This window comes from Mesocricetus auratus, unplaced genomic scaffold (assembly GCF_017639785.1).
Source record: "Mesocricetus auratus isolate SY011 unplaced genomic scaffold, BCM_Maur_2.0 Super-Scaffold_6730, whole genome shotgun sequence".
NCBI classification, from domain to species: Eukaryota; Metazoa; Chordata; class Mammalia; order Rodentia; family Cricetidae; genus Mesocricetus; species Mesocricetus auratus.
In genome coordinates, this window is record NW_024429184.1 from 60,537,379 (window position 1) to 60,562,731 (window position 25,353).

The 25,353-nt window shown below is 43.5% G+C and overlaps 1 protein-coding gene across 1 annotated transcript; it reads left to right on the forward strand.

Moving 5' to 3' along the window:
- CUNH8orf89 (chromosome unknown C8orf89 homolog) lies at nt 1-25,353 on the forward strand. The gene is made up of 5 exons (XM_013110938.3): nt 1-348; nt 12,877-13,040; nt 16,669-16,810; nt 23,488-23,543; nt 25,068-25,353. The coding sequence occupies exons 2-5, from the start codon at nt 12,914-12,916 to the stop codon at nt 25,214-25,216; spliced, it is 474 nt and encodes a 157-aa protein (XP_012966392.1). The 5' UTR covers nt 1-348; nt 12,877-12,913; the 3' UTR covers nt 25,217-25,353.

Consider the following 25,353-nt stretch of genomic DNA (forward strand, 5'->3'; position numbering starts at 1 on the left):
ACCAACGGCGCTCCGGGCAGGCGGGGCCACAGCTGCAAGCGCTCGCTGGCCTCGGCAGGACCGGGCCGTGCTGAGCGGCGGCTGTGCTCCGAGTGTCGCCGGGCTGCCGGCCGCCGAGCATGCTCGCCCTGAGAGTGGTGCCAGTGCGAGCAGGCTGCCCGCCGCCCCGCCCCGCCGCGGCGGACAGTCCCGCGACACCACCGCCAGCCTGGACCGAGGGCTCGAGTCCGCGCCAGGTCGCCGCTGGCTCCCACGCTGCCCGCTGCCCCCGCTGGCCGAGCCGCCCTCCTTGGTGCCGTGGGTCCGGCACCTGAAGAAACCCATCTCCTCGGTGCAGCTGCGGGGACGGTGAGTTCAGGGAGCCGGGGCTCCTGGCTGGAGGCAAGAAAGGCTCTAAGGAGAAACTGAACACCTAGAGAGCCACGTGGGCCACTCCAAAGCTGATCTCGAGGCACTTAGGCAGGATGGCTTGGGCATGGGACCTTGCCAAGCCTGCTCCTCTTGTGGGGTCAGATTGGCAGGAAACGAGTTTGAAACCCTGAATATTCTTTCCACACCTCTTAGGTTCTGTACAAGCAAAGCACCCCAATGTTTACTGGACACACCCTTACAGGTTTTGCTCTCCACCTTCCCAGAGCTTAAACCTAAGGTTGGGAGCAGAGATATGTTTACTTTCTTTGACTTCTATGTGCCCCTCGTCTTCCGCATAGGGTCAGCTAGATGCACCAGAACTCCCTATGTTGCCATTCTCTCTTGTATAATTTCTGATGTGCTCATATTTGTGGGTACATTTTTTTTTAATTTTCACTGGAATCTAAAGATTCTAGGAAATAATTGTGCTGGGCAGGTAGACTCTTTTTTGTATTGGTCATCCACACTGGTTGTCCAGCCTGTTTGGAGTCATGAATGCCAGGGAAACCATAGGGACAAATGCAAACAACTTTGCAAACAAACGGTCTTGGATTATATGCACTCGTGCATATGTAATCCGTATTAATTAAATGTTAGAATAATGTTTCATATAACTTTTGCTCTCACCTTTTAAAAAGGTTCTCTGTGCTTTTGAAATTACATTACGGCATAGTGGGGCTCCCCTGACTCAGCACAGAGACGTGAGTAGGATGCAAGGGACTTTCCTAATTTTCTACCACTTCCTTTACTTTTTAATTGCGTGTTTTCTGTTTTCCACCATTTTTCCCTTTCATTTGGCCACGGAGGGTGTAACCTATACAATCCCAACTGTGAACAGTTCCAGTTTTCCCCTTTTACAAACAACACAACAATGAACATTTTACACAAGGAATCAGTTCTGGAGAAGAAATCCCTTGGCACAGGGCTGCAGGGATGAGGGGCGGGGCTGTGAAATGGCTCCAAAATCGAAGGTGTTTGTAGCACAACCTAGAGGAGAAAGAGAACCAAGTTCATATGCATGCTGCGGCTATGTGACCTCCGCCCCAAACAGAAAAAAAGTAAAGAAACAGAACCACTGGGTCAGATGTATGTACATTAAAACTTTTGACAGAATTTTACTTTTACAAAAGTTTGTGTTGATTTGCATTTTCTTTTGGGGTGTATGTGTGTGAGACGATCTCGTGTCATCCAGGCTAGGCTTGAGCTCACTATGTAGCTTGAACTGACCTCTTGCTCTTACTTCCCAATTATAAGTGCGCCATCATGCAGGGCTTGATTTACATTTGCATCAGCCGGCTGTGGTGAGGAAGAAAATGATTATTATTATTATTGAAAAAGAAATGATAGTTTCTGTTTGCAGAGCGCTTATTTCATGTTACTGCTGGACATTTAAAAAAAGTCGGGCACTGCCGGGCGTTGGTGGCGCACGCCTTTAATCCCAGCACTCGGGAGGCAGAGGCAGGCGGATCTCTGTGAGTTCGAGGCCAGGCTGGACCGACAGCCTCCAAAACAGAGAAACCCTGTCTCATAAAACCAAAAAAAAAAAAGTCGGGCAGTGGTGGGGTACACCTTTAATCCCAGCACTCGGGAGGCAGAGGCAGGTGGATCTCTGTGAGTACGAGGCCAGCCTGGTCTACAGAGCGAGTTCCAGGACAGCCTCCAAAACAATACAGAGAAATCTTGAACCCCCCCCCCCCCAAAAAAAGAAAGAAAGAAATCAATCTTTGTCCACTTCTGAGAGTCAGGCATGACACTGAGTATGTAGCTGTCAGAGGGCAAAGGGAAGACTAAATCCAGGTTCACTTTGCTCCGGTGCTGTGACTTTGTAGGCTTTCAAGCCTCGTTCAGTCACTGGCTGGCGATTGTTTTCGTGGGTCGTGTGAGCAGGAAGTAGTAGCGTCTTTCTCCACTAACTCTGCACACTTAGATGTGGCCCTTGCTTCCATAATGCTCTGGGTTGTCTGTCTCTCCAGTCACTCCCCTGTCCTTCATCTTCATACCCCACAAGGCTGGTCTGGGTTTTTTCTCATTCTCAAATCTCCTTTGCCAGGTTTAGTAAAGATTCTGGCCTTGCTTCTCATCTGTAAGTAGATAGTTCTTAACTTCTTGTCTCCAAACCAGTTACCCCCAGTTCCTACTGCGTGGTTCCGGGTTGCGTATGTCCGCTGGATGCCCTGCTGTATTTGTTTTTTGTGAAAGTGTTTCTCATCGCCTGCCAACCTTCACTCAAGCTCAGTTGCTTGGAAGTCTGTGTGTTGGTCAGGTTCCCATGCCCAGTTAACAGCCAGAGTCACCTTTAACTCCCTCTTCCTTGTCAAAACTTCGATGTGCAATCCACTGTCAATCTCATTCTCAATCGACTGTTTTAATAGCCTCTCAGCAGGGCATGGCAATACACACCTGTAATCCCGTACTTGAGAAGCTGAGTAGGGGGTTTGTGAATTTGCGGCCATCCTGGGTGACACAGTAAGGCAGAAATTGTATTTTAAAAAAAGAGAAGAAAAAAGAAAAACGCTTGTTTTTAGCAATTTGCCAGTTATAGTGACATACAGATCCCAATATGCTAGCTACTTTTATATATGGGGATTGTTGTTGCTCACGCTATAACAACCCAAAGGCAGGTGTATTTATCAACAGGTGGCTTTCTTCCCATTGAACCCAGGCTCTGCTTTCATTAGCAAGTCGTTCTTATCAAAATCAGCCAACATGCAACTGATGACTAAGTTTCAACAGAGCTTCCTCAGAAATCCAAGAGGAAATTGTATTCTATTTTTACGACAATCTGGGAAGTCACACTGACTTCCCTTTTTCTTTATTTATTCATCTATTTGCATTTATTTAATGGCCGAAGAAGTTAAATGCAGGGAAAGGGACCCTGATCTTATCACTGAACATGGCCACCATCACATAGGAAGGAAGCTCATGTGACCATAAACTCGTACTAGTGCATCCATCGTTGACAAAGAGTGTTTCACAAAAGCCATGAGAAGACAAATTGCAAACTGCCATTGGCCTGTGAAAGCTGCTGGGAGGCTTGCCATCTATCTGAGCCATGATAAGAAAGAGTGAGCTAAGCCGGGCGGTCGTGGCGCACGCCTTTAATCCCAGCACTCGGGAGGCAGAGGCAGGCGGATCTCTGTGAGTTCGAGACCAACCTGGTCTACCGAGCGAGTTCCAGGACAGGATCCAAAATAATACAGGGAAACCCTGTCTCAGAAAACCAAAAAAAAAAAAAAAAAAAAAGTGAGCTACTAAAGGATGGAGCTTCCGGGCTACACCTGGGGCAGGAATTCACGTCGCTCCACAGAGACCACAGCCCAGGAAGATTTCTTGATTGTGCCTGGAACCCAGCAGAGCTTCTCTGTATAGCAAAGTATCCATTGATCAAGCAACAGTTGACTCCTGGAGGCAGCACTCTCTCGGAGTCAAGCTTGAGGAAGTTAACCAGTCAGGAGACACGCAAATGGCTCCCCCGGGCCCAGCAACACCCCTGGAGTAGCCCTGGAGAGCCAAAGGAGCTGGCCCAGGGGTCGGCATAAAGGAATGGTGTCTTGCAGCTGCTCTGAGAGCTGCCCAGTGTGCTGGCACTGGAGAAGTACATGGCTTCTTAAAGCACGAGTTGGGGGTGGGGCGGGGAGGGCGCTGCAATGGGAGCCATCTTGAGAAGGTCCCGGCAAACAGTGCTGAAAAAGAAAGGCATGTCCCCCAGCTCAAAGTCCAAGAAGAGGTGGAAGGAAGTGCAGACTGGCAGAGAGTGAGCATCTGACCTGCCCTTTTTGTTGTTTTTAAACTTTGAGGTGTGTTTGCTTTTTGTAGGCTGACTGATTACCTGGAACGTGTGTGTGTGTGTGTGTGTGTGTGTGTGTGTGTGTGTGTCTGTGAATCTGTGTATTCCATATCAGTACAAGTATTTTGCTTTTTATTCTCCCCTTACCCTTCTCTTCCTGTCCTACTATAATCCCCCTCCTGTCTCTCTCTCTTTTTCCTTTCTCTATCCCTCAATCCCTTCTCTTTCTCCATCTCCCTTCTTCCCTCTTACAATCAAGTCTTCCACCTTCCGTTTTTCTCTTATTTTTACTTTTTTAATATTATAATTTTTATTTTTCCTCTCTTTTTAAAAACCTCTCATCATATCAAAATATAATCATTACACTAATCCTTTGGTAAAGCGTTGCAATAATCCTTTGGTTTATACTGTTTCTCCTCCATTCCAGTTGCCGTTCTTAGAGTTTTGGGTACTGTCGTTGATGCTCTGCTTTTACCTTATCTCTACATCTGGATCACTGCTATGTGTTGTTACTCTTTTGTTTTTTCTCCTTCCCACAGTGTTTGGAGAATGCTGTGTAGATGTTGTGTATATGTTGTTGAGGGCACACACTTAGCCCAGACGAGAGTCAGCACATGTTGCCCTACACATAACCTCCCCGGCCCAAACTTCAGCAAATAGGTAAACTCAAAGACTAGGAGAGCTAAAAATTCCAAGTCAGGGACCAGGCTCTGGGTAAGTATGTGTGTGTGTGGGGGGGGGGTATGTGTGTGTATGTGTATGTGTGTGTGTGTTATCGAGTTCCTGACCCCTGGGAAAATGCCATAGATTCAATTCAATTATAGTTAAAGGATTTATTGATTACAGCCAGCAGGACAACAGTCTCTTAGGTAGATTTGAGATTGCTGTGAGAAGGGGCAGGGAAGGCTTTGTAAAGGCAAAATCCACAAGAGGACCTGGAGTTTTGAGCTGTTTGCTCTGCCAAGATTAGGTAACCTGAATGTCTGCAGAAGCAGATTACAGAAACCAAGAAACAGTTAGTCACAGCATAATCAGCGGATAATCACAGTTGCACATTTCAGAGGGGGTGGTCCGTAAATTAGAGTTACTGTGGGGGTTCGTAAATCAGAATTACTGGGAATTTATCTTCAGGGACTGGAGTCAGAGATAAACAGCTAGTGGCTACCAAGGTGGATGCCTAACATAAAACAGAGGGGTTTTTAGTCGTCACGGTTGTGCAGAAGACAGTTCCTTGGCATCAGCAGAAGCAGAGAAAAGCTGAAAAGTCTATGGACTACGGAGCACAGCACAGGCTGAGCCCACATCCTTCAGAAAACACTTTCTTACCAAGATAGAGTGGTGACTAAGGAGGAGGGCTGTATATTCCAGTGTTTACATCTTCTGGAACCACTCCTGTGAGACTTCAGAGAAAGCAGGACCCTCAGCTTTCTAAATAGTATGTACTTTTTGAAAATACGCTAATCCTAAACAGGGAGGTGGTGGCACACGCCTTTAATCCCAGCACTCAGGAGGCAGAGGCCAGTGGATCTCTGTGAGTTTGAGGCAAGCTTGATCTACAAAGCAAGTTCCAGGACAGCCAGAGAAACCCTGCTTCGAATAACAACAATGAAGAAGAAAGAAGAAAAGAAAAGAAAATACACTAATCCTTAACCAAGATATACTACTTATACTACTAAATCCATTAGGAAATATATTCGCCACTTCAACATTCTCATACCATAGGCTATCTCACCAGGGGAAATCTCTTCCCTAAAAATGGAAATATCTCCATCCAACATGGAAATGTGAGAAACAGGAAAAAACAGCTAAGATGACTTCTCTGAGAATTCATAATTGCCCAGAATCTGGCTCCAAAGTTATTGAAATGGATGAAATGCTGGATTAAAAACATCAAAATAATGGCTTTTTAAAAGACCAATGAAGGCTGGAGTTATGGGTCAGCAGGTAAAGACACTTGCTACCAAGTCTAATGACACAAGTTTGACTCCTAGAAGCCACGTGTCACAAGGAGAGAACTGATCCCTCCAAGTCATCCTAGATCTCCACACAGGTTCCATACACACACACACACACACACACACACACACACACACACACACACGTGCGCATGAATAAATAAATGCAAAAAATTAAAATATCAGGGAATTCCAAAGGAGGGACCTGAATTAATTAAGGAAGATAATATAGGATATGAACAAGACATTTACTAAAGATAGGTTTTTGAGGGGTTAGGGCATGGGAGGAGGTGAGGGAAACGGGGAGGAACCTGGAACTGACATGTGAAGCAACCTTGTTTCTAATTTAAATTTAAATTTAAAAATAAATAATAAAAAGATAGGTTTTTGAAAAGAAAACAGCCGGGTGTTGGTGGTGCACGCCTTTAATCCCAGCACTCGGGAGGCAGAGGCAGGTGGATCTCTGTGAGTTCGAGGCCAGCCTGGTCTACAGAGCAAGTTCCAGGACAGCCTCCAAAGCCACAGAGAAACCCTGTCTCGAAAAACAAAAAAAACAAAAAAAAAAAGAAAACAAACACATTTTTAGAAATGAAAAACCAAGTAAGTCAAAATTAAAACAACTCAGTGGAAAGCTTCCCCGAGAGAAGAAATCAAGAAGGGAGAATTTCTGGGCTTGAAGAAACAGGAACAAGGAAAAAGAAAGTGTAAGCTTTTAATCTGAAGTGATTGAGAAGCTGGAGTGGGAAAATCATAAGCTTGAAGCCTGTCTGTCTACAGAGTGAGTTCAAGGCCAGCCCCAGCAACTTAACCTTTTCCCAAAATAAAAAGCAGAGACTGGAGAGACTGCTCTCCTGGAGGATTCAAGTTCAGAACCTAGAACCTCTGCTGGGTGGTTCACAACTTCCTGTAATTCCAGTTCAGAAGAAGAAAACAACCACAACCATGAATGAACAAGAAAGAATCCTGCTAGAAAAACAGATAAGCTGGCTGGAGAGATGGCTCAGAGGATAAGAACACTGGCTGCTCTACCAGAGGTCCTGAGTTCAATTCCCAGCAACCACAAGGTGGCTCTCAACCATCTGTAATGAGATCTGGCCTGAGGGGATACATTCAGGCAGAACACTATATAACTAATAAATAAATCTTAAAAAAAAAAAGAAAAAGCAGATAAGCAATTAAAAATTAGAAGAACACCAAACATTTGAAAAAAAAAGAAAGGAACTAGGACACATTTTTTAAATATTATAATCTTAAATGTAAATGGTTTTATTTCCCTAATTAAAAGATATAGACTTCAGTCTAGAGAGATGGCTTAGCAGTTAAGAACACTGATTGCGGGCTGGAGAGATGGCACAGAGGTTAAGAGCACTGACTGCTCTTCCAGAGGTCATGAGTTCAATTCCCAGCAACCACATGGTGGCTCACAACCATCTGTAATGAGATCTGGTGCCCTCTTCTGATGTGTAGACATACATGGGGGCAGGGTGTTGTGTTTGTAATAAATAAATAAATCTTTAAAAAAAAAAAAAAGAACACTGATTGCAGCTGGGTAGTGGTGGCGCACACCTTTAATCCCAGCACTCAGGAGGCAGAGGCAGGTGGATCTCTGTGAGTTCAAGACCAGCCTGGTCTACAAGAGCTAGTTCCAGGACAGCCTCTAAAGCCATAGAGAAACCCTGTCTCAAAAAAAACAAAAAAACAAAAAACAAACAAACAAAAAAACTCAGCTCTTCCAGAGTGCCGAGTTCAACTCCCAGTACCCACATGGTGGCTCACAGCCATCTATTGTGGGATCTGATGCCCTCTTCTGGCATAAAGTCATATATGCAGATACAGCACTCACACAAATAAATAAATAAACAAATCTTTTTACAAAAGATATAGACTGGCTAATTAGATTGAAAAACAGCATTCTACTGTTTCTGTTAGAAACAAATCTCACCAGCCAAGGCACACACACACACACACACACCTACCTACCTCACAGGCTAAAAGAATGGAAAGTGATACTCCAAGCAACTGGAATCTGGAAGGAAACAAAATTAACTGTGCTCAATAATAAAGCAGACTTCAAAGCAAAATTAGAAGAAAGAAGACCATTTAACATTGGCAGGGAAATCATCGAGAGGCTATAATGAGTATAAATATATATGCAGCAAATATTGATGTACCCATTTAAAACAAAACAGAACAGAGAACTAGAACAAAACAATCAAACAAAAATTACTAGACATAAAGAGACATAGAGGCCCCAGTATAATTAAAGTGGGTGACTTCAATACCCTATTCTCACCAATACGTTGGTGACCCAGAAATGTCCCATGAAAATGTCCTTTCATTGGAGAAACTTTGGATATGAACTATATGATAGATTAATGGAACTAACAAACTCTATGAAGCTTTATCTAACAACTGCAACACACACACATTTTTCACATATTTTATGGAAAATTCCTCAAAAATACATCTCTGAAATAGTTACTTTTAGGCCACACAGCAAATCCTAAGAAATTTTAAACCCTTGAAATAATTCCTGGCACCTTATCAGGTCATAAAGAAACATGACTAGGAACCAACAGCAATATATACTACACAAACCACATAAATGTGTAGACAACAATGCCTTTTTGGACAGTGAGATGGTCATTGAAAATATAAGCAGAAAAATGCTAGAATAAAACTTAAAATGGAGACACAATCTATTGGAGTATGTGAAATACAGCAAAGGCAGTCCTGAAAAATGTGTAACTATGAAATCCTGCCTTAAAAAACAAAAACAGAGCGGTCTCAGATAGCCTTATGATGCAGCTCAGGGTCTTAGAAAAACAAGAACTACCCCAACACCAGGAGAAGACAGATGAGCGTTGGACTCGGTGCAGCAAAGGCCAGAAGAGCAGTACCAAGAACCAGTAAGACGGGGAGCTGGCTCTGTGAGTAGCTTAACAAGACCGATGAACCCTTAGTCAAACTAACCAAAAGAGAGAGAAGCTATAAACTGATAGAGATGAAAAGCCAGATATTGGGCCTGGAGAGATGGCTCAGTCGTTAAAATCACTGGCTGTTATTACAGAGGACCCAGGTTCAATTCCCAGCTCCCACATGGCAGCTCACAACTGGCTGTAACTCCAGTTCCAGGGGACCTGACACCCTCACACAGACGTACATTCAGATGAGACACCAATACACATAAAATAAAAATAAATCTTAAAAAAGAAAGAAAAGCAATATATTATAATGCAATAGACAGAAATCCAACAAGTTTACCAGGAATTCTTCAATAAACTTAAAATAGAGCTACTGTAATGTCTACCTTCCAGGACTGGCATGGCTGTGGGATTGACCTTACTGGAGTAACAGTGAATGAAGAAACGACAGACGCTATGGGCTTACAGAAAAGCTGGGATTGGGTGGGTTGTGTGAGGCTAAGCGGCTGTACTAGTATTTACAATGGATGAGTAGATTAGCCAGTTTTGGTGGGAGGTCTCTGCAGGGAGGTGGTCTCAGACTTCAGTCTGGATGGATGAAGCTTTCTGCACGAGGTTGGCATCCACACAGGGATCAGGGGAAGGCCTTGTCACTCCCCGACCCTGGCCTGGGTAAAGCCTTGCCATTCCCATAGGTCTGAGATATCAGCGTCCTCAACATGGCTGTGCTCACGCCATGAATGCTCATTCATACAGGGGTGCATTTGCTCCCCAGATCCACCCGTACCTGGTGTATAACTGAAGGAATCAAAGTCATCATACACTAGAGATACCTGCAATGCTATGCTGATTATGTCACTATTCATTCAGCCGTAATCAATGAATCAGCCTAGGAGCCTAGCAGTGACTGAATGCATAAAGAAAATATGGCACGTATTATTCAGACATGCAGAAGAATGAAATGATATCATTGCAGGAAATGGATAAAGACCATCAAACCTGGGTCAGGGGAATCCAGGTTCTTAGCCTCTTATCCAAGAGCTGAACATAAGGCTCACATATTTGCAAAAGTGAGATATTTTATTCCGAAGAGCAAAGCAACAGTATAGGTTATAGGAGTAAACACTGTCAACACTCACGTGGGACAACATGAGTGACAGGGCCTTGCTTATTGTTCTGAGCTTCCTTTTAAAGTGCTCAAGAGGAAGAATTTGTTACTAAAGGGTTATGTAATGATTTCTCCATTGGACATGCCCTTTCTCATAATACATCTGATTTTAATCATATGTACACACAGTTATGCATAAGTAAGATGGTAAATTGTGCATCCTTCCTATAAAGTTAGTAGAACACAGTTTTTTTTTCCTTACTTCACATGTACCCCAAACCAGTTCAGACCTGATGGGCCCTTCTATTTTCATTCCAGATTCATTGAGAGTCCACTTGAGCGAAACTGTCCAAACATGAAAGCTTCAGAGATGGGAGTGTGTGTAGTCTGATGCGGATGGGTGGGGCATGGGGCTTCTGAAGTCTCTAGACGCATTGTTGGAGAGGGTTGTGGGTGAACATAGTTACATGCACGTGAGGAAGAAGGCTGCTAACTGTGTTATCAGTGTGTGTGCAAACCCCAAAGCAAATGGGGATCCTAGGGCACTGAACTATTTCCTCTGTGTGCCTGCCTTGGTAGAGATTGTATTTATGAGAAACATCAGAGAAAGCATTTGGTTTGGGTCCAGTGAGACAGCTTAGCAGATAAAGGTGCCTACTGACCTAAATTAGATACCAGAGATCCACAAAGTGGAAGGAGAGAACCAATTCCCACAGATTTTCCTCTGACCTCTGCATACATGGTGTGGAATGTGCAGGGGTTTTTTGTTGTTGTTTGTTTGTTTGTTTCTTTTTTTGAGATAGGATCTCTCTAAATAGACATAGCTGGCCTTGAATTTACAGAGTTCCACCTCTCTCTGCTTCCCAAGTGCCAGGATTAAAGATGTGTTCCACCACCACTAGACTAGTGTTTTGTTTTTTGTTATATCAATACATTCTTGAAGCTGTAAATATTTGCAAATGTGGACTTTTTCTTGGTGGTGGTGGGGGGGGGGTTGAGACAGGGTTTCTCTATAGCTTTGGAGGCTGTCCTTGAACTCAATTTGTAGACCAGGCTGGCCTCGAACTCACAGAGCTCCACCTGCTTCTACCTCCTGAGTGCTGGGATCAAATAAGGCCTGTGCCACCACCACCCGACTATTATTTTTTAATTTGCGTTTTTAAATTTCTTTTTCTTTATTAAAAAAAAGCTTTTTGAAGATAGTCTTATACCACCCAAGCTGGCCTCAAACTGACCAAGGATGACCTTAAAGTCCCCATCCTCCTACCTTCCCAATACTGGGATTATAGCATACATCATGTGGACAGTCTCCCTCCCTCCCTCCCTCCCTCCCTCCCTCCCTCCCTCCCTCCCTCCCTCCCTCCCTGTCTCTTTCTGTACCCTTGACTGTCCTGGAACTCCCCATGTAGACTAGTCTGGCTTTGAATTACCAGTTTGCCTCTGCCTCCTGAGTGCTGGGATTAAAGCTATTCACCACAATGCCAGGCTCTCAAATGTGGACTTTCCAACTAACTTTTATCATAGGAAATGTCAAACATATAAATAAATTTATAGATTATAGTGTAAATGGGTCTTCATGTGTGGATGTTCTAGAAAAATCCTGTTTTAAGAACATTTTCTTCTGACCCAGCAGAATAAAATGCTTCAAGGAGGTCAATCTGGTCTGAGGTATTCCGAAGTCCATCTGAGGGCCTCCTCTGTCTTCCCTCTTCCACTGGTAGCAAGCAGGGTTAAGACTCTGCCTCGCCTGTCCTGGCAGGCTGTTGAAAGGCAGCAAGAGGCAGGCTTGAAGCTCAAAGTTCTCCAGTCATCTCTACTTCTATATAGAAACAGGAAGTTCTTAGAATGAAGTCTGAATTGCGATTCTAAGAGTCTTTTTTTTTTTTTTTTTTTTTTAAAGCCAGGGTCTCATTATGTTGATTCAGCTGTCCAGGAAGTCCCCATGTAGACCAGGGTGGTCTCAAACTCACAGAGATTGGCTTGTCTCTCCCTCCTGAGTGCTGGGATTAAAGGTGTATGCCGACATACCTGGCTAACTAAATGTTTCTTAAGAGTTTGGAAACTATCAATTACTTCATATTTCATTCGAGATGATTAATTCTCATGACTGTTGTTACTCATAAAGTGGTCTTGTTTGGTTTCTGCCTCTTTAGCCACTAATCCTATGACATCAAAAGCACTTAAGAGATTCTAAGGATACAAAGCACTGCGAATGTTGGTGGTATCTTCCTGTTATCCCAGCTCTAGGGAGGTGGAGTCAGGAAGATGGGACGTTCAAAGCCATCCTTGGAGAGTTCTGTTTAGCCCAGGTTAATTGAGACCCTGTCTCAGAACACCAACCGACAGCATTCATTAAAATGCTTAAAACATAGCACACTAAATTCTTAAAGCTCTCTAGCTATAAAATCTCAAGGCTGTGCTGGGCATTGTGGCACACACCTTCAATCCTAGCACTTCAAGGCAGAGGCAGCCAGCCAGATCCCTGTGAGTTCAAGGCCAGCCTGGTCTACATAGTGAGTTCCAGGCTAGTCACGTGCTAGACAGTGAGACTTTCAACAAGCCAACTAAAACCCCAAGAATGCACATTTCCACGTTATAGTAAATGAGTGTGAATATTTGGTCTTCCTGGTAATACGAGGAAAGGTATTTACAGGAAACGCCTGTGTTCTTGCCTTCCCTGCCCTGGAGCAGCGTCTCCTTCTCATCTGGGGCATTGAAAGAAGACAAGATGGCAGTACTATCGCCTGACATCAAAGTGGAGGCTTCCAAAGTCACCAGGAGTTCCTTGGACAACTGCTTTCTATTTGAGAGCAGCTGGAGGAAAGCAGTTTTGGAAACACAGAAGATGAGGAAAGGTAACTTCATTTCAGTTGTAATTCTCTTGGAGAAACAGAAGGGGTGTTTGGAATTTACAGATATTTAGACTGTCTCTAAACAGTCGAGAGACATTATGTAACTCCTATGACATTTATATTGGGCTAGTATATTGCGTTTATGGAAAGGGGAAGTGGAGGCAAGTTAAGATTAATATTCTGTGAGCAATGGAAACACATTTTATTTACTTATGTTTTAAAATTGTTTTATTTGTTACTTATATTTTAAAATTGTTTTGAGAAAGTCTAACTATGTTGCCCTAGCTGGCCTTGAACCTACCATGTAGCCCAGGCTCACCTTGAACCTTTGAAATCTTGCTTCTGCCCCTCGAGTGCTGTGATAGAAGCGTGCATACACTACAATGCTCAGCTATGAATTTTAAACAATTACCTTTTTTCTCCTGTTTTTCTTTCTAACAGCGTTTTACATACCCCAGACTAATCTTGAGCTTGTAGTCTAGGCTCGCCTTTTAATTCCTCATCTTCCTGCCTCCACCTCCCAAGTGCTAGGATTTCAGTGCCACTGTGACCTTTAAGCTTTTAGTCTCTTAATGTACCTTTTCTGCTTAATGCCTTTGTTTTTATTTCTTTTTAAGATGTGTTTATTATTTTATTTTATGTATATATTATGTATGTATTTTATGTGTTTGCCTGCATGTATATATGAGTACCAGGTGGTACCTGGTACCCGTGGAGGCCAGAAAAAGATGTGAGATCCACTGGAACTGGAGTTCCAGACAGTTGGGAGCTGCCATGTTGGGCTGAGAACTGAACCCCGGTCCTCTGGAGGAGCAGCCAGTGCTCTAACCCTCTAGGCCATCTCCCTAGCTTCTGTTTTTGTTTATTTTGTTTTGTTTTTCATTTTTACATTCCAATCCCAGCTTCTGTTTTTATTTGTTTTGATTTTCCATTTTTTACATTCCAATCCCAGTTCCCCCTCCCTTCTTTCCTCCCACTCCCTCCCCCTCTTCAGATCTACACCACGGAGAGGGTAAGGCCTCCCTGAGGAGTCTGCTAAGTCTGTCCCATCATCTCATTGAGGCAGGACCAAGGCACCTCTCCATCCCCCACACCCCTGTGTCTAGGCTGAGCAAGGTATCTCTCCATATAGAATGGGCTCCACTAAGTCAGTTTGTCATTAGTATTAGATCTTGGACCTACTGCCAGTGGCCTCATATATTGTCCCAGTCACACCACTGTCACCTATATTAAGGGAGTCTAGTTTGGTCTTGTGCAGGTCCCCATTTGTCAGACCTGGGTCAGTGATCTCTCACTAGCTCTGGTTCAGCTGACTCTGTGGGTTTCCCCATCATGGTCTTGACTTCTTTGTTCATATTTTGCTCCTCCCTCACTTTGATTGTACTCCAGGAGCTTGGCCCGTTGGTAAGTTGTGGATTTCTGCATCTGCTTCCATCTGTTTTTGGAAGAGGGTTTAAGCTTCTCTGGGGTTGTGGATTGTAGTCTGGGTATCTTTTGCTTTATGTCTGGTATCCACTTATGAGTAAGTACATGCTATATTTGTCTTTCTGGTTTTGGGTTACCTCATTTAGGATGTTTTTTTTTTCTAGTTCTATCCATTTGTCTGTGAATTTTAGGATGTCATTGTTTCTTACCAATGAGTGGTACTCCATTGTGTAAATGTACCACATTTTCTTTATCCATTCTTCAGTTGAGGGGCATCTAGGCTGTTTACAAGATCTGGCTATTACAAATGTTGCTATGAATGTAGTTGAGCAAATGTCCTTGTGGTGTGAATGTGCCTCCTACGGGTATATGCCCAACAGTGGTATTACAGGGTCTTGAGGTAGATTGATCGCTATTTTTTTGAGAAATTGTCATACTGATTTCCACAGCAGCTGTACAAGTTTGCACTCCCACCAGCAGTGGAGGAGTGTTTTCCTTTCCCCACATCCTCTCCAGCATAAGCTGTCATTGGTGTTTTTGATCTTAGTCATTCTGATCGATGTAAGATGGAATCTCAGAGTGGTTTTGACTTGCATTTCCCTGATGACTAAGGATGCTGAGCATTTCCTTAAGTGTCTTTCTGCCATTTGAAATTGTTCTGTTGAGAATTCTCTACTTAGGTCTGTACCCCCACTTTTTTATTGGATTATTTGATTGTTTGATTTCTAGTTTCTTGAGTTCATTGTATATTTTGGTGTTAGTGAATATCTTTTTCCATTCTATAGGAAGCCGTTTTGTCCTGTTGACTACATTCTTTGCTTTACAGAAGCTTCTCGGTTTCAGGAGGTCCTATTTATTAATTGTTGCTACTGGTGTTCTATTTAGGAAATGGTCCCCTGTGCCTATGTGTTCAAGTGTATTTCTCACTTTCTCTTCTATGAGGTTCAGTGTGAATGGATTTATATTGAGGTCTTTGATCCATTTAGACTTGAGTTTTGCGCATGGTCATAGATATGGATCTATTTGCATTCTTCTACATGTCAACAGCCAGTTATACCAGCACCATTTGTTGAATATGTTTTCTTTTTTCCATTTTATATTTTTAGCTTCTTTGTCAAAAATTGGGTGTTCATAGGTGTGTGGTTTCATATCGGGGTCTTTGATTCAATTTCATTGGTCCATCTGTCTGTTTTTATGCCAATACCAAGCTGTTTTCATTACTATGACTGTATAGTAGACTTTGAAGTCAGGGATGATGATGCCCCCAGATGATCCTTTATTGTACAGGACTGTTTTGTCTATCCTGGTTTTTTGTTTGTTTGTTTTTCCATATGAAGTTGAGTATTGTTCTATCAAGGTCTGTGAAGAACAGTGTGGGAATTTGCAGGGTCCTCCCAGCAGGTAGAGTGGGGGAAGGGCCAGTCCAGCAGGTTTCTTCCTGGGGGCTAAGCGGGATGGTGAGTGTGGACGACTCAGACCCTCCCCCATTAGTTACCGAGGAGAAAAAATACACACTGAGTCAGGAGTCTGTCGAAGCAGGATCTCGATTTATTCCAACAGGCAGGAACTTATATAGGGCTGAGGGTAGGGGATGGGAATCATATGATAGGGTAAGGTGACTTGTGGAGTAAGGGCCAATAGTATTCCACCAAACAGGCAGGTAGCCAGGGGGCAGTCTTACATCAGGTCTGGCTGAGTCATCCCCACTTGGAGGTTACAGGTTAGAGACAGGTCACCAAACTCTAGCCAGGGCTCAGGAGCTTACTCTGGGCCTCACATCCGAGCCTTTCTTAGGCCCAACAGGAATTTTGTTGGGGGTTGCACTGAATCTGTAGATTACTTTTGCGGCTGCTGCTCTTATTGTTGCTTTGGGGGGAAGGGTAGCTGGGATCCTAGGCCTGGAACCTAGAGCTTTACACACACTTGGTGAGCTGTACTTCTTTTCAGACCCAGTGTCGCCAAATTACCCACGCTGGCCTTGAACTCATGATCCTCTTCCCTCAGCTTCTCGAGCACTAGGATTGCAGGCATGAGCCAACATGCCCTCTCTCCTTGTTCCCATTCTTGTCCACCCTTCCCATCTACCCCTCCCTGTGGTCGGTCTGGCAGCATCTGAGTCATTCTCCTGGGAGAGACAAATGACCGCAGTTCCATGTCCTTTCTCCTGTGGCTGATTTGATTTTTTTTTCTATCACAACACATATAGCATTTGGTCTAGAAGAGCCCAAAGAATGTCTCAAAATGCCATATTTACCAGAATTGCCAAGTTGCCCGAAGAGCTTAAGTTCAACCCCACTAGAGATCCGTAAGCACCTGCTGCATGCTGAGTCAGAAATCCCTCCGATCAGGTAGGTGGCGAGCTCCTGACTGCCTTTGTTGAATGTTTATTTGTAAGTAATGCTGAAGGTAGGGGGCTTTCCGGCCTAGTGAATCTGATTCTTGCTTGTTGAATTTTTTTCCCTAGAGGATTGGATTTTTATTTTATTTTATTTTCCATCTAAGTTAGCCACTTCATTTAAGTTGGCAAATCGGCCCTTTTCTCTCTTTTCAAGTGACATTGCCAGAAAGGAGTAAAGGCCCCCTTTTCAGTCTATTGATTGTCTGAGCCTGATTCAAATGCATGAGATCACGGGAATGATGATCTCTATAAGGATTTTAACTCTGCAGCCATTGCAGGGTTTGGAAGACTGGGTGAGACTGGGGGCTGATAAACCTGCACTGTCAGGAGGGAGTTTCAGTCACTCACTTTTGTAAACTGCCACTAACAGCCTTCTCTGGCTCAAGAGCTGGGTATGTGGCTCAGTGACACGGTGCTTGCCAAGTTTCATCTCCAGTGCTGGAAACAAACAAACCAAAAACCCTAGCTTTATCTGTATATCTGTAATCTCAGCACTCAGGAGCCCAAGGCAGGAGGAGTTGTACTTCAAGCCTAACCTTGGTTTCCTAAGGAGGCCCTGTCACCCTGAAAAAGAGAACCCTGCTTTTCTAATATAACATTGACATATTAATCGAAGAAGAGTTAGAGCCCTTCAGCCCCAACAGGGTTTCTTTGTACAGCCTTGGCTATCCTGGAACTAGTTCTGTAGACCTCAAACTCAAAGAGATCCACCTGCCTCTGCTTCCGGAGTGGTGGGCTTAGAGGCATGCACCACCACCTCCTGGTTCAAGTTTTTTTCTAATAAAAGAAAACATCTTTCTACAAAGAAATTGATTAGTGTGTAACTCCAGCCCTCTTGGAGGACAAGGCAGGGCTGCTGTGAGTTTGGGGCCATCCTGGGCTATAACATGAGTTCAAGGCTAGCTTTTTTCACATAGTAAAATCTTGTCTCAAGAAATGAAACAAAACAGAACAAAAGCCAACCAACCGAACAAACAAAGAAAAACCACCCTGAAACCTAGAGAGGTGGATCAGAGTTTAAATGTGTGTGCTGCTCTTCTGGGGGACTGGAGTTTCATTTTAACATCCACTCAGGCAGTTCGGATAGACGCCTGTAACTCAGTCTCCAGGGCATCAGATAGATAGATAGATAGATAGGTAGGTAGATAGATAGATAGATAGGTAGGTAGATAGGTAGGTAGGTAGATAGATAGATAGGTAGATAGATAGGCAGGCAGGCAGACACAAATAAAAATAAATCTTAAAACAAAAACACTTGGGAGGCAGAGGCAGGTGGATCTCTGTGAGTTCAAGATCAGCCTGGTCTATAGAGTGAGTTCCAGGACAGCCAGGGCTGTTATTCAGAGAAACCCTATCTTGAAAAAACAAAAAACAAATAACAACAAAAACCCCAAAACACACACACACACACACACACACACACACACACACACACACACACACCCCAGAAACCAAAAGAAGGTAAAAAAAAAAAATCCTAAAGCAAAACCAGAGACATGTCCATGGGCTGGTAAAACAGCCTTATATTCTTTTAGGCTTCTGCTGTGCTAATTGACTAACATTTATGTCTTATTGGTTTTTCTGTTGCTGTGATAAACATCATGAACAAAAGCAGCTCAGGGGTGGGTGAAGAGTTTATTTCATCTGCTGTTTCCAGGCCGCACTCCATCCTTGAGGGAAGTCAGGGCAGGAGCTCAGGCCGGAGCTTGAAGCAGAGTCTATGGAGAACTGCTGCTCACTAGCAGCCTGACATTCAGTTACTTTTCTTTAAACAAATACTATTTTATTTCATGTGTCCGGGTGTTTTGTCTTCGTGTATGTCTGTGTGCCACACGCATACCTGGTGTCCTCAGAGGCCACAAGAGGGAGCTGGATACCCTGGAGCTGGAGTTAGAGATGGTTGTGAACCACATTGTGGTTGCTGGGAATTGAACCCATGTTCTCCGGAAGAGCAGCCAGTGCTCTTAACCTCTTAGATATCTCTTCAGCCTTAGCTACTTTTCTTACACAGCCACCTGTCCAGGGTTGCTACCACCCACAGTGGCTGCCTCTTTCTTTTGAAAGGGGTAAACTAAACTCAAAGGCTTCACTTCTAATAATTTAGAAATAAAGGGACCAGACCCTCACTCAGCCCCCTGCTTTAGTAGCCATGACAGGCTACAGAAGAGACACCTAGGCCTCTGACACAAGGAAACCCCAGATCCTTTGGCTTCTGGGAGTCTAGGGCCCAAACTGAACACAAAGAAACTCCAGAGGCCGCCTCTCCCCTCCCCCCCACCTGCCCAGCCTCCTAGATGCTTGGTTCCTGGGAACTGTTTGGCCACAAAAGAAACTCCAGGGGGTGACTAAAACCTCCCCTGTAATCTCCAAGGTAAAGTTCTGATAACTATTGGTATCTACGTACAACAGGCCACATTCAAATAACAAGACAATGCCACTGAAACCATAGAATGTTCCCTCTCAGCACTGACCAATAAAAATAATTGATACACAGGTATTTCATGTCAAATATAACTTTGAAAAATGCTCCTAATTGTACCCAAATGTCAACCAATCAGAAACCAACCCGTACCTACTGATGTAATCCTGTTTATTTATTTATTTATTTATTTATTTTGGTTTTTTGAGACAGGGTTTCCCTGTGGCTTTGGAGGCTGTCCTGGAACTCGCTCGGTAGACCAGGCTGGTCTCGAACTCACAGTGATCCGCCTGCCTCTGCCTCCCGAGTGCTGGGATTAAAGGCGTGCGCCACCAACGCCCGGCAATCCTGTTTACTTTTGTCTATAAAACTTAGCAGTAGACAGGGAACTTCACTCCCTCTGCAGGCTACTGTGTCAGCTTGCTAGATGGAGTCTCTGTTATGGTTGGATGAACAATCATTAAGCCTCGCTTTTGCAGTTTAGTGGGTCTGTCTTCTTGGTGGTCTCTGGGGACTTTGCAACTTGGGCACAACATTTGGGGGCTCGTCCGCGATCCCCAGGCCCCCTAAAGGTTTCAATTTAGTGGGTTTGTCTTCCTGGTGGTCTCTGGGGACTTTGCAACTTGGGCACAACATCTATATTAATTAACAATTAAGAAAATGCCCAATGGACATGTCTACCGGCTAACCTGACAGAGAAATTCTTCAGCTAGGGTTGCTGAGAACCAAGAGTAGCCACCACAGACTAGTTGTTCATTTGGCTGTCTTATAGAAAAGAAACATTATCTGCATTGTAACTTTTAAAAGAGGGTATAGAAATATACAGATATATATCTGGTTGGGTTTGTGTGTGTGTGTGTGTGTGCTAGACTATAGGCCGAGCCACCATAATTGGCACACTTACATTTTTGTATGATCTTACTATTAAGAACAACTTTAATCATTCACTCACAGACAACATATAAGACTGGGATTTTAGATTTATTTTTTCAGCGATTGAGATGGCATTTCACTTTGTAGCCCTGACTGGCTTGGAACACACTATGTAGAACAGGCTAGCCTTGAACTCACAGTTATACACCTGCCTTTATCTTCCAAATTCTGGGATTAAAGGTGTCCCACCACACCTGGTGCTGTTTGTGTTTGCTGCTGGAGATTGAGTCAGGGCTGTGACTGCTAGGTTAGCTCTCTACTGCTGAGCCTCATTCCCAGCCTAGCTGTAGTATTTTGTTTGAGACAGGGTGTCATGTAGCCCAGGCTGGCCTCTAATTCACAGAGCACCCTGCGAACCCCTGATACCCTGTCAAGTTCTGGGACTAGAGGCATGTGCATCACCCCTAACTTTATTACCTTACAAATATTTTTATTTTGTCCGTGCATGTTTGCCCTGCATGTTTGTAGATGTGCCACATGTATGACTGGTGCCTGAAGAATCCAGGAGATGGAGTTGGATTCCCTGGAATTGGAGTTGCAGACAGTTGGGATCTGCCATGTGTGTGCTGGGAACCAAATCCAGGCCCTGTTGCAAGAACTGCCAGTGCTTTTAACTGCTGAGTCACCTCTCCAGTGCTCAGCTTTATTTCTTGAGTTTACCAAATCAGATTGCTGTTAGGTACTCTCAACATTAATTCTGGTAACGTAAGTAGAAAACTGGAAGACACCAGTTAAAAGTCAGCCAACCTCACTGGCTTATGGCTGCAATATTAGAACTTGGGTAAGTTAGGGGAGTCCTAAGTTTTGTTCAGCCTCTTAGTGAGCTCTCTGATAGACCAGATACATGGGGAAACCTTATATCCAAATAAATAAATAAACTGAAAAAGAGTGGATATCTAGATTATGGGGAAAATTTCAAGTTTACAGAAAATCTGGAGAAAAAAAGAAAGGGTGCTTTCTTCTGTACTTCATTTTCATATATTTTATTTTAGTTGTGATCTTAGTGTACATGTACTTTTCATTTTGCCCCTCTCCCCAAAGATTGTTTGCAGGAACACACACTCATGTGCACATGAGCTCAGGGGCCTGAGGTGGCCAGAGGTGCTGGCACCACTGAATGTAAGTGTGGGAAAGAGCACTCTTTGCTCTTAATTGTTGAAGCATCTCTGCAACCCCTTGTTATGTTGTTTAAAAGTTAATATTGGCCAGGCATTGGGTAACAAGCCTTTAATCACAGCACGAGATAAGCAGGTGTCTGTGAGTTCAAGTCCACCCTGGTCTACAAAGAGAGTTCTAGGCCAGCCAGTGTTGCATAGTGAGGCCCTGTCTCAACAAAACAAAACAAAACAAAACAAAGCACAACAAAAAATATCCAAACCCAGCAACCTCCCAAATCACTGACCTTGACATATACCATGTCATACAATCTTTATTTTACATAGCTTTGCTAGCCACATTATTGTCTATATGCTGCTCTGTGGTTTACCTAACCATTTCTTATTTTAGACTTGTTAAGTTCCTGTGACATATTTGGTTTTGTAAATAACATCACAAGGAAAATATCCTACATATAGCTTTTGTCAGCCCTTTCAATATTTTTCTTTTTTTTTTTTGGTTTTTCGAGACAGGGTTTCTCTGTGGCTTTGGAGGCTGTCCTGGAACTAGCTCTTGTAGACTAGGCTGGCCTCGAACTCACAGAGATCTGCCTGCCTCTGCCTCCCAAGTGCTGGGATTAAAGGCGTGCGCCACCAACGCCCGGCTTTCAATATTTTTCTAAGGACAGATTTTCTAGCATCAAAATGTAAAAGGCAGGGGTAGGGATCTAGCACAGTTGGTAGAGTGTTTGCCTACCAAGCCTGAAGTCCTGAGTGTGATACCCAGCATTGCATAAACTGTGGTAGAGCATCCTGTCATCCCAGCACTCCGGAGGCACAAGTTCAAGACCATCCTCAGTTATATAGTTACACGAACTACATCAGACAGTAATCTCATAGATAAAGTGGAAAGGTGAAGACTAAGTGATGTATATGAACCGGTAGGCAAATGTAAACGTAACTGATTGAAGTGCCTTCATTCAGCCATTCCGGTGAGAACATACCAAGTTGTCCTAAGTATTTTCTTCCCGCTGCCTATTGCACATTGTTCTGTGAAAGACCCGTGTTGGCAAAGCAGGGAGATGCTCCATTTGTTTTGTGCACAGCCCTTACTTCTCTTTAGTACCACAATATGTGAATATTTGACTCTAAAACTCTGGTAAATGTCTAATCTTTTCTCAAATTTTCTTAATGGAGGTCAGAAATTTTCAGTGAGTCTCACAAGACATAAGGAATATAACTGACAATAACATTGCAAAGGTAAAGATTAAAGCTTACCATAGTTGTATGGAATGTGGAATCCTTACAATTCTTTACCCATTTCCCCGAATAATTTGTTATGCCAGTCTATTCCTTTGGGGACAAGAATTATAGTAAAAATTCAGATCATGGTAACTGATAGAGTCAAAATTGCAAAAATATGGAATACAGACATTCTGTATCTAACACACCCAGACACGTTAGTGTGCCTTCTGCCGCGCCCACTGTGCAGCCTGTATCCGAGAATGCAGTGAGGGTATCGGGATTGATGACATAGAGACCAGAAGGCTCCTCAAGGAGGCTCTCTTCTATTCCTACCTTGGCTGGTTATTATATACCCTGACACCAGAGGCAGCGGTGGGTGGGTCAGAAAGAGGCAGTTAGTCTTTGGAAGAGGTCGAGGTCAGGGCGTTCAGGAACTTATTGCCCCTGGGCACTGTATTGTTTTTAGTAAACATTGTCTTACAGCTGCCTGCTCCCAGGCTGATGGGGAAGTGGGTCTCTGGCCAATGTCTGTTGTCCCCACACCTTCTCTCAGCATAGCTTGTGTCATGACTACCGCAGTTACCACAAATGCCTGTGTAGAATTTTACCCAGTGCTTAGCTACTGGAGAAATGTATTAGGAAATCTACCATGGTGTTGGTTCATTCCCACTTCTGTTGGGGTTAATTATGGTGGAGTTGTTTCGCGTTTGTTCCTAAGTGATGTCATTTGACAAGGTAAGTTTCAGTAAGACACATCATATGCTTACCAGACGCAAGAGTGTGGGACTTGTCCCCAGCAGAGAAACAAACAGAACAGCACAAAACGTAAGAAGCCAGTGAGTATGACTGAGACTATGCCGTTTGCCTCTTGTGTTTTTCAAAGTCAACAGTCTGTGGGTTGATGTATGCCATTTTATGACCATCCGTAATCTTTAGGATTAAGAAGACCAAAGAGTCGTGCAGCATGCCAGCACTTCAAGAGAAGTCAAAAGGTACTTCATTGTTTCATGTGTTTCTTCCCACGCTGTTTCCTTTTTGAATAAAGTTTTACTATGTAGCCAAGGCTGGCCTCAAGCTTACAGTAAATGCCCTGCCCCAGTCTCCTGAGTGCTGCCATAACAAGCACAAGCTACATGCCTAACTTGTTAATGCTTCTGTCAAGCTCTGCTTAGTCTGTAAATTTAGTGGGTTCTGGGTTCAATACACACAGTTCTGTCATCTCAGGCCCAAGGCCAGACTCCAACATAACTCACTTGGGCCTCTTTTTTTTTTTTTTTGGTTTTTCGAGACAGGGTTTCCCTGTGGCTTTGGAGGCTGTCCTGTAACTAGCTCTGTAGACAAGGCTGGCCTCGAACTCACAGAGATCCGCCTGCCTCTGCCTCCCAAGTGCTGGGATTAAAGGCGTGCGCCACCAACGCCCTGCTCACTTGGGCCTCTTAACAGCCTTCAAACTGGCTTCTTTACGTTAAATCTCTGAGCTTTAAACTCATTCAACAGTGCAACAGAAGTATGCAGCCTTGATGCCCAATCACACTACTCCCCTACTTAAGAAACACCTGCTCATTGCCATCTACTAAAATGTGAAATAGCACGTAGCACTGAAGCCTTTACCACCTTCCCAGAAAGTTCCATCCTATCCTCTTCTTTAAAAAACAAAACCAAAAAACTATTATTTTATGTGTGTGGTGTTTTGCTTGCATGTGTGTCTGTGTAGTAGTACTATGTAGTACTATGTAGTAGTACTATGCACACTAAGCATCCAGAAGAAGGCAGTGGAGAATGCACTGGAACTGGAGTTATAGAAAGTTGTGAGTTTCCACATGCTGGGAATTAACCTGGGTCCTCTGGAAGAACAGCCACTGCTCTAAACTATCTTCTATTTTTTCTAATGAATTCTGTGTATTTAGCACATTTTACTACAGACACTATCTATATTGCAATTGTTTCTTAAATCAGTTTCTTTCAAAGCACCATTGAGTATTTCTTGCATGTCTGGAGGGAGAGTCTGTCCTTTGACCCTTTAAATCAGACATTGCCAGTTTCTCACTTCTCATATACTTGATTAGAATTTTGTTCTTTGAGAGTAGACACTAAAACCTCTGCTGAGTCAGGTGACTTAATGACATCTATAAGACTGTAGAGAACTTTTTAGGAATTCAGGTGTCTGTATTTACTGTCTCCTTCCTGTACTTGTTAGATTTTGGGGGTGTTGTGTCAGAGAAAATGTATATGGCATATGACAGAATATGCATATCTGATGTTTGAGCCCTATAATAAACTCTTAACATTTTCTTGAAGCAATTTTGCTCAAAGTTAGTGATAAAGTTTCTTGAGCCATATAATCAAAAGTTTTCCATTTTTTGGTTGTCAGAAGTAGGCATATTGGCCTTTCTGGAAAGTTCAAGATGTGTATGCAAAGATCCGTGGTGTTTTGTGGGCATTAGTGGAAGCATGTGCCATTCATCGTCTTGGTGCGTGCTGGCTTGAGTTGTGAGAGCTGATTTTCTTCCTCACAGGCTCTGTCTTCAGTGACCCTTTCACAGGAGCGTCGTCTCAGTTTCTACAGAGACTTTCTAGAATGGCCATACTGGAATATGACACTATCCGCCAAGAAACACACAAGAAATCAAAGCGAGGCAAGAAGCGAGATCTCCGAGAATGCTGAGGGTCCTGCATCATGCCAAGCTTTCTACCCTGGGCCATGTCTCTTTTTCTTTCTTTCATTCTTTTTTGATATGTGATATGATATACATACAAATGGAAATGTAAATAGCAAATAAATATTTTATGTTATATATGCAA